General features: G+C 38.8%; 1 protein-coding gene across 2 annotated transcripts; it reads right to left on the bottom strand.

Annotated features, from left to right (window-relative positions):
- Positions 1-239: 239 nt before the first annotated feature.
- Positions 240-15,137, bottom strand: LOC142159875 (uncharacterized). 2 transcript variants are annotated; one of them, XM_075214720.1, is made up of 7 exons: positions 15,065-15,137; positions 3,775-3,899; positions 3,385-3,576; positions 3,182-3,305; positions 3,007-3,065; positions 2,509-2,614; positions 240-2,146 (listed from the first exon to the last, which is right to left on the bottom strand). In XM_075214720.1, the coding sequence occupies exons 2-7, from the start codon at positions 3,853-3,855 to the stop codon at positions 1,083-1,085; spliced, it is 1,626 nt and encodes a 541-aa protein (XP_075070821.1). In that variant the 5' UTR covers positions 3,856-3,899; positions 15,065-15,137; the 3' UTR covers positions 240-1,082. The 2 variants fall into 2 exon arrangements, with proteins under 2 accessions (XP_075070821.1, XP_075070822.1); XM_075214721.1 differs by having other exon boundaries at positions 240-2,143.
- Positions 15,138-15,482: the final 345 nt, after the last annotated feature.

Genomic DNA, 15,482 nt, shown 5'->3' with positions numbered 1-15,482 from the left:
ATACACCCGGAGACATACTCCTTCGAATGCACTTTATGTCAAAAATAATATTCTAAAACCAGTCAGGTCATCTTCATCCACTACTGATGTGCTCAGTGATCTGCAATTATTGCAAGAGAAGATTGTTCCAGCCAATCACCTTGAAACTCAGGAAGGCAAACATCACCTATATATACTGGGCTTCCCAGTCAAGTTTTTAGTACATCAAAATGGTTCTACTGTGTTATATCCATAGAAAGTTTGGTTCGTATATAAAATTAAACATATCCTATATCATCTCTGACTCTCCAGTCAAATTCTCATCAATTTGGTCCCTTAGCTGGAATATTAAGGAGCTCCACCCGCATTAAGCTATGGTCTCCTATGTGTTTGAGGTTCTTGGGCTGGGGCTCTAGTGTACAAGATGGCTCTATTCTGACTCATACTTTCACAAAACTATATGCAAGATTATTGCATTGATTTTCCCCTGACATTTATACAATTGGGCATAATTTCTCATGCCAATTTATTCCGGAGAAGGCTTCATTTGTTTTTTGCTATTGTATTTTGAATATCACCATTTGCGCTGCACTTATTGTTGACAGTGTAGATCCTGGTGGCTGTTTTCGGAACCATGACTGGTTGTTGATGCAACTCTTGGAAGGTATCAGTACTCTATAATGTTATTAAGTTTTAACTATATAACCTAAACTGAGAACCTGTTTTGCGTTACATTTTGTTTATGACATCATAGCTTATGACACAATGTGAAGACATCAAAACACAAAACGGTATAAACAAATATTATCATCATGTGTAGGTGGCCATGTTTCCAGGAATCTTTCCTGTAGACATTTACTACAAATTAAAGAATACATAAATGATCAAGCAAACCGTATTATATTTGAAAAATTTTTAACAAAATGAAAAACATACTATAACAACAATAATAGGGGAGAAGCAATACACTATATTTAATGATATCTTGATCTTAAATTCCTACAACCAGGAAATTACTTTTACACTGTGTGCAGTGTCCAATATTTAACTAAATCAGATTTCTTTGTAAAATATTTCCCACATTCAGAACATGGAGAAGGCGTCTAACCTGTGTGAAAACTCTGATGTTTCACAAGAGCCAATTTATATGTAAAACATTTTCCACATTCAGAACATATAAATGGCTTCTCACTTGTGTGAATTCTCTGATGGGTACTAAGATGTGTTTTCTGCCTAAAACATTTCCCACATTCCGAACAAGAAAATGGTTTCTCACCTGTGTGAATTCTCTGATGATTAACAAGAACGGTTTTATAGGCAAAACATTTTCCACAAGCTGTACACTGAAAAGGTCTTTCACCTGTGTGACTCCACTGGTGTCTAACAAAATCAGATGTCTTTGTAAAACATTTCCCACACTCATAACATGTAAATGGCTTCTCACCTGTGTGCAATCTCTGATGTTTAATAAGATCTGCCTTCTGTGTAAAACACTTTCCACACTCAGAACATGTAAATGGTTTCTCACCTGTGTGAATTCGCTGATGGTTAACAAGATGTGTTTTCTGTATAAAACACTTTCCACACTCAGAACATGTAAATGGTTTCTCACCTGAGTGAGTTCTCTGATGTCTGATAAGGACAGTTTTATATGCAAAACATTTTCCACAAGCTGAACATGGAAAAGCTCTCTCACCTGCGTGAATTACCTGATGGTTAACAAAGTCAGGTTGATTTGTAAAACATTTCCCACAATCAGGGCATGGAAATTGCTCTTTGCGTCTGTGAATTATCTGATGTTTAATAAGATCTGACTTTCGTATAAAACATTTCCCACAATCAAAGCATGGAAAAGGTTTCTCATCCTTGAGACTTCTTTGATGTAATATACATTTTGAATTCTGAGTAAAACATTTGTCACATTCAGAATAGGATAGTATTGTACCACCTCCAGGAGCTGTACTATGAGTTACAATCTCCAAGTTATCAGGAGAATTGTCCATATGATTAAAGGGATCAGATGATATATCTGAACTGAGAACTACTTTATGTATATTTGGATTACTGGGCTCCTCCCCTGGAGAACCTTGTGCGATATCACTATCAATTTCATAATCTGCAGATGAGAGGAGTTGTTCTTCTGAGGTGTTCCTGCTGTTTTCATCTGCTGGAGTACAGAAAAAAAAAAAGGGAGAGAGGGAGAAAGCAGCTGTGATAGCAACAACAAACAGAAGGCATAAGTGGGACTGAAGAATCACTATGGTGTGTCTGGATAAAGCTCTACACAGATAAGTATCAGATCAAATCAGATGCTGAGATGTATGCAAAACACCAGAGTGTGTGGAGACTAGTCAGATCTCTTGACTGGCAGCTCACAATGATATGATTTGAGCAGCTGTCTAATAGGGACTGAAGACCCCCTCATTGCAAGGAAACTTTTAGCCATTACTTTGTACTGACGACGGAGGGTATAGAATAAGACTGTTATAGTGATTGAACAAGGACAACGTGTGACTTTTTATTACTCACCTGTGCAGATTTCTGTAGGGATTTGCTCCTCCTTACACTGCTGATCACCCCTCATATATGTATCTTCATCTATAACTTCTACTGTAATATCACTCAAATCTTCACTCTAAATCATAATAAAAATGTCTGATTTAAAGAGTTAGCCTATTAAGAACCCCTGCCTAAATCTGTTACCTATGTATAGCAACTAGGTGGGTTACCCCGCCATGCAAATCCCTCATCTGCCTGCTGACAAGAGACCGACAACTCTGCCCCTTGTCATTGGCGAACAAAGTCTGTTCATAACACAAACATGCACTTAACCCAGCTTCAGATAACATGGTGTCCTGACAGAGGGACACCTTAATGTTCTATATATGGATGGACAATTTAATTAACGTGTTTTCCAAAAGTGGAGACTGCCTTTAATGATAAGGCCCATACAATTTCTCTACAGACCATATAGTGGAAAGACAGTTTGGTATTTCAGTATTTGGCAAAATCCTGAATTCTATCTACCTGATAATCCTCCGGGATACTGTGATTTTTCTCTGGGGTATCACTGTTACTGGATCCATCTGTAGGAAAAAAAAAAGTGACTCATTACATTGTTTATACGTGATTATCAGATCATGTGTATATGAAGGAGACCATCAAAACTGCTCTCTGCATCTCAATAAAAGTCTCCTCTTACCCAGTGATGTGAGGGGCCGGTGATTCTCCATCATCACGTCCTTGTACAGACCCTTGTGTCCTTCTAGATACCCCCACTCCTCCATGGAGAAATAGACAGTGACATCCTGACACCTTATAGGAACCTGACACACACAATGATACAGTCATCACCCAGACACATCCCCTGGTGTTACTGTATAATGTCCCATTCCCAGCAATCACCTCTCCAGTCAGCAGCTGAATGATCTTGTTGGCAAGGTCTAGAATCTTCTGGTCACCGTTTTGCTCAAGTATCAGTGAGTGAGGTGGAGGCACCGTGATGGGGTTCTGGGTCCTTTTCAATCCTCCTGAAACATGGGGACGGCTACTGTGTGTCACACACTCACCAGATGTTGTCTTCGCTACTGTGTAATTCTGTTTAATAAGACATATGAGTCCAGTGATCACATCTTTCCTCTCTGAATATAGGATCATGGACACTTTCTTTATATTAACTGTATTTATCTGTGTCACATTAGTCTGCTAATTCTATTAAACACACTAATGTACATCCATCAAATTATGACATTGTTACTTGAAATCCCGAAATATGACATTCCCAGAATCCCTCACCTCTCCAGTCAGCAGGTAGATGATCTCCAGAGTGAGATTTAATATCCTCTCAGTCTTGTGACTCCTGTCTTTGTCCATCATGAAGAATTAAAGTCCTTTGGTTGAAATTAGTAGAGGCAAAATGACTGTAGATAGAAATAGAGAACATATGAGTAATCTTAGTTGTGTGAATCTATTTAAGAGCAAATTATTATAACTTGAGATTAGTTATGTAAAATGTTGCAGTCGGTAACTATTGATGTTTCTCTTACTTTTAAAATTTCACTTAACACTCCCGTATCTCTGTCAGGATATCCACTTTCTCTGTGCGGCGATATGCCTGATAGAAATATACTTAAAAACAATTTGGCAAAGAAGGCTGCAACAGATTGTAATAAAGGGCCCACCTATATTTGGTACATTTATTTATATTACAAAGTCAAAGCTCCAAGCGTTACGGTACTGGTATCTTAAATTAAAATAATAATGTCAGTGGGAAGACCCAGTGGAATGATACAGCTCTAGGCAGGCCCAAAATTACTTGGGACCTTATCTACAAATCATGTTCTTGTTTGTGGTGTCTCAAAGTCATCTGTGGTCTGCCCTGGCACAGTGAAATTTGGTTCTAGTAGAAAGGATCACAACAAATTGTGAAAGAAGATGAGGGTGGGACCTTAATCTTTTAACTTTATTTATTAAGCATGAATATAGCCTCAAACTATCTTGGTATTCTGTACTGGTTTATGTAATGGACAAGGGAGATCCTGCCCGGTATGCCGATTGAGACCCACCTTAACCTCTGGGTAGCATCATGAAAGAATAAGAATGATGAAAAAACAGCCACTCTACCCATATACACCTGCGAGGCCCAGACCACAAAGAGGAAGCCATGGATCTAGGATTTCTTGTTCAAATTGGTACTGTGACAAAGTAAACAATACCTTGGATGATAAGAAAAGTGGACATCGTATTGGCAAGAAAGGTGGAAACTGAAGAACATGGCCACTTCCGCATAAAACACCAGAAGAATGATCAGGGAAATTGCGAACTCTCCCAGTTAATTCCTTTTCCTCCAAGTACTTCATGGCAGCCTTACTACGGTTTGTTATTGTTTTGTTTAGCTACAGACAGGTCAAACAAAAACGCTTCAGAAGGAATATATGCCAGCTCCTCTCCTTGTTCCCCCCAAGTCATTTGAGTACTTACCAAGCTGTCTTCTGAAGCCTATAAAAACAAATAAATAACAACCTGGCTGGGAATATACTGGGCTGCCATGGAGTACTTTAAAGGAAATGGAATAAATGGTGAGATCATTCGCATTTTTCCCTTCACTCATCCATGGCAGCCTTTATTATCGGATGTACCCAAGCAATGGAGTTGGGGACATAAAGAACCAAATAATCAGTATATAACAACTAATTTCCCAAAAACAGGGGGGGGGGGGGAAACAACAACTTCGGCACTAGTAGACAGAATGGAATACTCCAAAAGTAAAAAAGGCACTTACAATAAGAATAGAGTATATACATACAACGGGCATTAATCACACTGCAACTAAATCAGGGCCCATTGAAAACCCTGCACATAAGTACCACATACAAAAACATAGAAGAAAAAAAGCGCTGTGAAGATTATTATACCCCTTATACTAAACTATGACACAATATTTTAAAGATAAGGAAGGGGCTCGTCTCTAATAATAATGTATAAAAATAAATAAATTTAAAAACAAAACAAACAAAAAACAAACAAACTCAAATAAACACACAATAGAAATACAATAACACCACTAAACAAAAAAGAATCAATGTGCTTCAACAGAAATAGCAATAAATAACGACTTCTAAAATAGTTCCAGCACAACGAATATTGAATTATGCAGTCTAGATAATAAAGTCAAAAAGAATATAAATTATATTCCTCCAGGGAATCCTTCACTGGCACTTTTAGGGAGATAAATGTCCCAGCTTCGAATGTAACTAGTGCTGCTTGATAGGTCCCACTATTCACATATGGAGAAAAACGGCCTTTCCTATTCAGTGTTATAGTCCGACCAATAAATGCTAAAGTACCTTTAAATCCTCTACTCTGTATAGAGGTCTCAAAAAGTATGGGAAATCCAGGTTAATCATCAAGTCTGTCTGGGATTAAATGAAGAGACAGAAGGATTTGAGCAAGCCTACGTCCACAGAAGATCTGTGGTTAGTTCTTCAAGATGTTTGGAATAATTTATCTGCCAAGTTCCTTCAAAAACTTGTGCAAGTGTAACTAGAAGAATTGATGCAGTTTTGAAGGCAAAGAGTGGTCACACCAAATATTGATTTAGATTTCTCTTCTGTTCATTCACTTTGCATTTTGTTAGTTGATAAACTATTAATGCTTCTATTTTTGAAAGCTTACCCACATATTTTTTATACACCTGTCTAAAACATTTGCACAGTATTTTGTGTGTTTCTGTGAGATTATATATATATATATATATATATATATATATATATATATATATATATATACACACATACAAGTTAACACATGCATGATACTCATGCATTCTAGTCAAATCAAGCTACTTAAGGTCTTAAAAAGGTTCTTGTCATGCATTTGGGCCTAACCCAGGCCTCCTCAGGGGAAGAGCGTTACTTCCTGACGCAAGCGCCCTTTTTAATGTGTGTTCATGAGGTAAAATTACCTCACGAAAATGAGTTTGAGCCCTCAACTCGTAAATTTAGCCTTTACTACCCTTCCCACGGGGGGAAGATGGAAGTTAACTGACTTCACTATTCTAATTTTTTTGTCAAGTAATGTCAGTATACCAATTTTCAGGTCAATTGGATGAGCCCTTTCTGAGAAAATCGTTTTTTTCCACACACACACTAACACACGCCGCTAGGCTTTTACTTTTATATATATTAGATAATGCTAAGAATTTAGTAGGTCAGTGTAGTATATAACTCCGCCCAGCAGGTGGCGCTGCAGCTTGAGCACTCTGTCACCCGGTAGTTTTTTCCACACACAGACTAACACACGCCGCTAGGCTTTTAGATTATAGATAGATTGTGAGATATATATATATATATATATATATATATATATATCTATCTATATCTATATATCTATATATCTATATCACAGACACACATATTATACATTATCCATGTGATGCAAATTAGATATTTGTACTGTTCACTCTCTAATGAATCTCATCGATCACAAACCTGTAATGTCCATTACATTTTTGCCTAAATACGATACACCAGGGACACATTGGTTTGCCTTTTACCAATTCAACATTATGCTTCTATAGTATCTTCTCAATTATCTCCAAGGCATTGGTCCAATAATCTTGACAATGTATTATTACAATGTATTATAACCATTATATACCCGGGTGCTATTTCTTTACTCTATCAACTTCTTTGTAGACCATAAGACAGTCTCCTCTGGTGTATCTCGCTGGCTTATGACTTTTCCAAACCTCTCTATTTACTGATTTCTTAAACCTTTATCTTATTCCTATACTACAATTTCAGCCAGTTCATATAGGGCCCATGTTCCTCAAAATTTTCCAACGGGGATACTTGTCACCTCAACACCAATATGTTATGGGTTTATCTTATGTGTGTGAAATGTGGCTCTTCTGGAGCTTCTTTTATGCACTGTATGGGGGAGTGTCCTTGAATTAAACTTTTTTGGAGACAGGTCCAACAGTATGCTTTTGACTATCTCCTGATCTATAGCCCACCGACCACTAAGTGTGTTGTACATGGAGTGAATGATCCCTCCTTAAATATGTCTAAAGGTAACAGGAAATTGATGTGCACTATTTTGGCAGTGGCTAGAAAATGTGTATTACACAAGATGATTTACAAACAGCTTCTCCTACTCTTACTCTATTTAAAAAGAAATTATTTTTTTGTGTTTAGGATGGATCGTCTTTGTGTAGCGATGTCTCAAACCACTTATACTGAAAAGCTCTTTCATATTTGGGAAACATTTATCAAGAAGTGAGTGAGATAGAGCACAGCAATGTGTGCACCTTAAATAACTCCACAGCTTGTTTCACCCCTGCCATAAATTCAAACAAGTTATTGAAAGGTGCAACAACCATGGGGCTCAAGACAAAAGAGAGTGTATAGTAAACAGTTATTACCTAATTGATATTTACCAGCTTTGATCTTAAGGGGCAATGCCTTACTTCATATTAAGATTCCATTAATATACAAGAAATAGTTCTTTCAGCGGTGCCCCTTTACTATGTGGAATTCCACAGCAAGTTTGTGTTGCACACAAAGCTTGGTTCGGAGCCCCCACTCTTGGAATTTGAACCATTCATCTCTTCATCTCCATCCTCGTGGCTAGCCAAGACAAAAGTCTGTGTGTTCATACGCTATCATAGAAAAGGCAATATATATGTTTTTACAGTACAACGCCAATCCATTTATCGAATGATAATAAAAGCGGAACCTTTATATCTGTGATCCCAACTTGTATCAAACAATTGAGGAAAATTGGCTGAAAAAAGTTAGTCAATGTTTCATTAGACAAATTGAAGGTATTTCATTTACTGGAGTTGCCATTTGACCTTAAGGGACTCTTTTGAACATTGCTGAACATAGAGAGAGAGTTGAGGGCAAGGACATCTGTCTGATCTGAATTAACTTTACAATTTGAGAAACGACCATATTCCTTGATCTCACTACAGAGCACAGGGAGGGATATGTGTGGAATGGTAGTCGTAAGGAGAAAGTCATCCGCGTAAAGAGCAAGCTTATGCTCACTTAATGTTCAGGCTATTACAGATTTTTTTCTGTAAGTGGCTCTACGATCAAAGCAAAAAGAAAGAGCGACAAGGGACAAAGGAGCCTCTGATACCAGCTGTACTCAGAACTTGCATAAAGGGCCACAAGAACCGATCAAAGTCATTTTCTGCTTAGGGGCCACCACCAGAGAAGCAATCATCGCCTGGGGAAAAAATCCACTTGATCTGGATGTACTAATTAAGTTATGACGTGACCAAATCTATTAGTCAGACATTTGAGATCAACATTTAACAGGGAACTGGGCCTATAAATAACACATAGATTTGGGTCTCTACCCTCTTTAGGGACTACAATGATGTCTGCTCTGGTGGTGGCCTGGTCAAACTTCTTGCCAGGAAGAATGGAATTACTGACAGTAGGAGAGTGAAAGCTGACATAAGTGTCTTATAGTAAATTGCTGTGAAGCCACCAGGCCGGGAGCAGAAGCATTTTTGAGATTCTTAATAGTTTAAGTTCTTCAGAGGAAATTTCAGCATTAAAGGAGGTAACCTGAGCTAAGGAAAGATAGGGTAGGTGACAATGATTTAGGAAATGCTTAATTCTACCATTGAGATCATTAGGGAAGGGGTTGCTAGCTTGCAGATGATACAACTTAGAGTTTTATTCTTGGAAGTAGTCCACAATTTTTTTTTTAGGTCCAATTATCAGGAGTCTTTTACAGAGACTATTCAACTACAGGGTCTCCTGAACCTTATGCTTCGGGCCAGGATAGAGTCTGGCTTGTCACCCCTCTCATAATACTTCTGGCAAAGCTACTGCAGGGCGTATGCTACTTTATTTGAAAGAATCTTCTTGAGTTGGCCCTTAAGAGTAAGAACTTTTAGATATTAAGTTATCCCGCTTAGGAAAACACTGCTGTTTTGCAGAGAGTGTGTTGATAGCTAATTCAAGCTCAAAGATGCACTGTTTTGGGGCTCGCTCATTGAAGGCCATCGTTATAATTAGGCCACGGACGGTTGCCTTGTGAGTCTCCCATATTATCATGTGTGACTGTGTGGGGAGGGGGAGGGGGAGAGGGGTCTGGTAGAGTTAATTTCTTTGAACTTCATGTTCACCTGAGAAATGTTGTCTGTCCTTTTTAGAGAGGAAACAATCATTAAGTCACCAATGAAAGCAAGTATAATTGTGCAGAGATCCATGTGCACAATTAATGCAGAATTGTCCTGGTTCAGGACACAGGGGTAATGTCAGATGAGCGTAGAAGGGGACTGTATGCCCTATCTATAATGTCCAATACCCACTGATCCAATATATAGGGTGGGTCCAAACTTCAGAAAAATTTGAAGTTCTGCCCTCTATCGTTATTGGGGGTTGCTCCATACAATAATCATTGTTGTGAAATTTGATATGCTCTGTCATCCTCTTGTCTGAACGGTCGAAAGGACGACCTAGGTGCAGTATAGAACATGAAAAAACAGTCAGTATTTAACTTATGTGCAAAACAGAATACTAATTTGCACCCCTTGCATTGTAACATGGTTTTGTTCAGGAGACTGAAATAAGAAGTTAAGATCCTTAATGAATCAGGCCCTAGAAGTATATTCTAATATTCCCAGAGAATTCCACTCTGATGGCGCTTTTTAGAGATCTATTTGTTTTAACACCTTTCAAAAAATAAACAAATCTTCCTTAGTTACAAAGGACTCTTATCCATGCAATAAGCTCCTTAAATTGGTTTTGAGAACTGCACATAGCACAAAACATTCCTTCAGATTCTGCCATATATGTTTTATCACAAGTTGCACAAATCGGTTGTGTTTTGTTTTCCTTCTTGCTTTACCCCAGCTCTACAAGAATACTGAAAATACACTAATACGAAGATGCTTGAATGTATGTGTATAAATATATGCACCATTTAACCACATTAAAACCACTGACAAGTGCAGCGAGTAACATTGATTATCTTGCTACAACGGCACCTGTAAGGGGATGGGATATATTAGGTAGCAATTGAACAATCAGTTCTTGAAGTTTATGTGTTGGAAGCAAATAAAATGGGCAAGTATAAGGATCTGAGTGACTTTGACAAGGTCCAAATTGTGATGGCTAGACGACTGGGTCAGAGCATCTCCACGACGGCAAGTCTTGTGGGCTGTTCCCGGTATGCAGTGGTTATTACCTACCAAACGCACTCCAAGGAAGGACACACAGTGAAACGGCAACAGGGTCATGGACACTCCAGACTCATTGATGCACGTGGAGAGCGAAAACTAGCCAGTCTGGTCCAATCCCACAAAAGAGCTACTGTAGCACAAATTGCTGAAAAAGCTAATGCTGGGTATGATAGAAAGGTGTCAGAACACACAGTGCATTGCTGCTTGCTACATAGCCGGTCAGAGTGCCCATGCTGACCCCTGCCACTGCCGAAAGCGCCTACAATGGGGACGGGAGCGCCAGAACAGGACCATGGAGCAATGGAAGAAGGTGGCCTGGTATGATGAATCACGTTTTCTTTTACGTCATGTGGACGGCTGTATGCATCGATTACATGGGGAAGAGATGGCACCAGGATGCACTATGGGAAGAAGTCAAGCCAACGGAGGCATTTGATGGCCTGGGCAATGTTCTGCTGGAAAACCTTGGGTTCCTGGCATTCATGTGGATGTTACTTTGACATATATCACCTACCTAAACACTGCTGCAGACCAAGTACACTATTTCATGGCAAAGGTATTCCCTGATGGCAGTGGCCTCTCAGCAGTATAATGCGTTCTGCCACACTGCAAAAACTGTTCAGGATAAGTTTGAGGAACATGACAGAGTTCAAGATGTTGACTTGGTATCCAAATTCCCCAAATCTCAATCCACATGAGCATCTGTGGCATCTGCTGGAAAAACAAGTCTGAGCCATGGAGACCCCACCTCGCAACTTGCAGGACTTAAAGATCTGCTGCCAACATCCCGGAGCCATATACCACAGGACACCTCCAAAGGTCTTGTGGGGTTCATACCTTGATGGATCAGACCTGTATTGTCGACATGAGGGGGACGTACACAATATTAGGCAGTAGGTTTTAATGTTATGGCTGATCGGTCTATATCCTTTGGGATAAAAATCTCCTGTCTATCTTCACCACTATTTACCAGCTTTACATGTTCCCATGAATTACAACCCAGTAGGATTCCTATTACAAACACTCAGAAAATGTTTGGAGACTTGAATCCTAATCCCTTTATCAACATTAAGTATATGCTGTCTTATCATTGCTCTTAAGGGTCTGGATGTCTTACCTACCATATTGAAAGCAACAGAAGATACACAACTTATCTTGTGCTGCAGTTAATATTCCTTTTTATAGAATTCAACTTCCCACTTTTACTACAACTGAATTGCTTAGATTTTAGACCATACACAATGAACATGGGAAGAATCCTCCCCTTATTTTCCCCAGCCAAAAGGATTTCATATTCATATTTTTCCGGCCCAAGATACTTTTTAGTTTGAAGGCTCACAAAAATGATTTTAGGTTTGTGAGGGAGAATTTTCCTCAATATCATATCTTAACTAGAGTCTCCAATATTTATTTAATATCTTCCTTATATGGGGTGCTTGTTCAGTATACTGTGTCACAAAGGGTATTATCGGCATATTATTTCTCTGTTCACTTTTATCCTTGTCTTTAATTAATCTTGCTTAATATTCTGCATTTTCTTCATACAGCTAAGGAGATGTTGCTCTACGTAACTCCTGTCTTGAAACCTATATTTCATACAAAGGTCTGTTTTTCAAAAATCTTCTGTTTGCTGCAGTTCTTTCTAATCTTGTGAAATTGTGCTATCGGAATATAAATAAACCATCTGGGATCATGACAGCTGTTAGGACGCAAATAGTTGATGGCATCCTTGAAATGTGTCATAGTATTAACTTCTCAGCATTTTGCGTACATCTCCAAATCCAAAAAGACCATCCTCTCTTGAATCATACTCAAATTAAACTTCAAACTATTCTCAATCAGAATAATATATTTTAAAAATTCCTCTAGTTAATGAATAATACCCTTTCCAGATTAAAAACACACCATCTATGTATCTTTCCATTCTTTTGGTGCAAACTTGGTCCTATGGGAGAGATATATAGATGAGAACTTAAAGACATTGCACATTTCAAGGAGGTAGCTACAATAATTCCTTCCCATCAGCAGAAATAATTTATGAGGTCAGTGCTCATGATTTAAGATAAGTAAGGGTTAATAAGAATGATTAAAGGGTATATCCATTTGCCCTGTTAATATTTTAAGACTGGAATTCTAGCACCATTTTTAATAGGAAAGGAACAAGATTTTGAATCTCCGAACTGAGGTTATGTTTTACAAGTTATGATTGATTTGGTACCGATTTCCAGTGTTGTGCGACTATGCAGTACTTTAATTTATTTTTAATAGAATGAAATCTGGTCCGGATTTTACTTGTAGGAGACCTGCCTGCTTATTGCAGAGGCACATACTGAATGTGTTAAGAGTTTAAAAAAAGCTAGACTAGATTGGCACCCCTAATATTTGAAGAATTATCGAGGTTGCATGCAGAACAAACTAGTTTGTGTCTTACCGTTTTATAAGATAACAAAAAGATAACAAAAAAGAAACAGATAACTAAAGAACAGATAAAAAGAAACAGATAACTAAAGAACAGAAAAGGATGGCCAAGCAAAGAATCATCTAAATATCCTTGATCTACGGAAGGAGAGAAAAGTTGGCCGATTTTGTGCTTGGAATATTACTGAAAAGTTGAGCAGGATGTTTACTGAGCGGTTTTTCTAGTCACTCTATAGGACGGTACACGCAATTGTTATTTCCTATTCTTCGTATCTGGACGTTATCTACACAATTCTGTTACTATGATGGAGGAACTCCAGGGATCCTCCCAAAGCTCCCTGGCAGCATGTGGATATTTATGAAAAGAAAGGACTAATCTGGTGGCACTGGTTAGAATATTCTGTGTAAAGGAACAGGGCTAAAACAATGCATAGTGGCCAACACCGATATGTTATGTGTGGGGCACAAACTGTTATATTTTGAGTATGGCTCATGGCTGGTCCAATGTATGATGAAGGACTGGTATGTGTGGACCACAAGCTGGTAAATTCTGTGTATGGGCACATATCTAGTATTATGCATGGTACCACATGTGAATATATTTATAGGGGGACAAGCTGGTATTCATGGGAGTATTGTATTTTTACATATTATGTTTTATAAAAACAAATATTTATAGCAACCTTTCCGCTGATCACCCCACTCCAGTACCACGGACGTGTGAAAATATTTACACACCCAGGTAAATATCTGAAAACAAATAGAATGGACTACTAGAGCTAGAGCCCTTTTTAAGAATCATTATCACACAATCATGTAACACAGCAAAACAAGAGAACAGAACCAGTTTGAAATGCACGTACCATATGGCAAACCCGTGTCAGGGTCTATCGTTCATCAGTCTTTATATTTCGTCCTGCCAGCAAGGCTCTAGGCTTGTGTCAGCAAGCTTAGTGTGTGCACAAACTAGAACTCACAATTCAAAAATGGAGCAGAAGGCAATTATCGAATCTCCTGGCACAGAACAGCCCAGACGAAACCGTAACCCCCAGCAAGCTCCGGATGATGTCTTTTACCATGCCCCCTCCCACCCTGATTCCCCCAATGTGCTATATTGGGTACTTGTAAGGGAATCAGACTTTCTTGTTGCTCAATTGGTACTGCCAATCTTGTGGGTGCTGAATGGGCACTCAGTTTCTGCCAGGACTCCCTGCTGGTTGTGGCACCATGCTGTCTGAAGATGAGGGAACCTGACAATGGATGCTGAACATCCTGGCTGGTATAATGTGTGAATCAACTAGGCGGCTAGCACAGACTACAGGGCAATGAATGTGTTTTGCAGGGTTTTCTTTGTGTGCCTTATATTACAAAATAGTCAGGTCCTAACTTTTACTTCTTACTCCATTGCAGGCTGGGGGGTTTGTACAGTGTCCCTATGTTTATATATATTTCATTAGCTTTCCCAAATGTCCTCCACCTACAGACCCCTCCACTGTAAAGGCACTCACCACCAGTCCACTAAAGGCAGCACCTTTGGGTGTGCATCAGGAAGCCTCACCACAAGTATCTATGTGCAGTAATCATACATAGAAATTAGGACATTGGGCTGTTCTATATATCACACTACATCCTCTATGACATCAGCAATCACAGATTATTACAGCACATGCAAGATGATAAATAATAAAAGAACAATTCCCTCAGATTTCAGCTACAATGCATTACTGAATACATCTATTAGACAATATACATTGATAAAACTATGGGGTGAGCAGAAGCTGCTCTATACAAAGACTTTATGGGAGACAGTAACAATCACATACAATGTAGTAATAGAAAGTTGGTTACAATAATTCACTGTCACTATTTATAGCATTATAATTCACTGTATAGACAGATACCATCAAATTACTAATAACAAGACATAGACATGTAATAAGAGCTCATAAATGTTACTACCTGCTGCCAGTACCATCAATGTCTCCTCTCTGCTTCCAGTTACGTCACGTCCGGTGTGAGCATTCCACCTGATTCCCTCCCAGGACCGGTAACATGAAACGAGACCACGCCCTCTTTTCTCAGCGCTATTCAAAGCGACTATATATGTGTGACGCCGACGTTAGTGGCTGTGAGTGAACGCTAGAGGGCGCCACTTCCCTTTACTTGACCTCAGTAAAGGGGAGTGGCGGCCATTTTCATGTAGTCCAGACCTTCATAAGGAGGGACTTGAAGAGGAAAAAGATTTTCAATCTCCAGTCCTCATGTTTAACCCTTTAATTCACGGGGTAAATAAAAAGGGAAACAATTGTATACATCATGACTACAGCAATATCTCAATGGTCACTTTCTACTAGGGTTATAAAGTTACATGTAATAA

The sequence above is a fragment of the Mixophyes fleayi genome, chromosome 6 (assembly GCF_038048845.1).
Source record: "Mixophyes fleayi isolate aMixFle1 chromosome 6, aMixFle1.hap1, whole genome shotgun sequence".
In the NCBI taxonomy this organism is placed as follows: Eukaryota; Metazoa; Chordata; class Amphibia; order Anura; family Limnodynastidae; genus Mixophyes; species Mixophyes fleayi.
Note: the sequence above shows the minus strand (reverse complement) of the source record. Positions and strands in the feature narration are given on the sequence as shown.

Coding starts and splice junctions, on each gene's coding strand:
- LOC142159875 (XM_075214720.1), bottom strand. CDS start 3,855: ATGATGGACAAAGACAGGAGTCACAAGACTGAGAGGATATTAAATCTC. Junction 3,577..3,774: donor TCTACCTGCTGACTGGAGAG/GTGAGGGATTCT, acceptor CTTATTAAACAG/AATTACACAGTAGCGAAGAC. Junction 2,615..3,006: donor GTATCCCGGAGGATTATCAG/GTAGATAGAATT, acceptor ATTATGATTTAG/AGTGAAGATTTGAGTGATAT.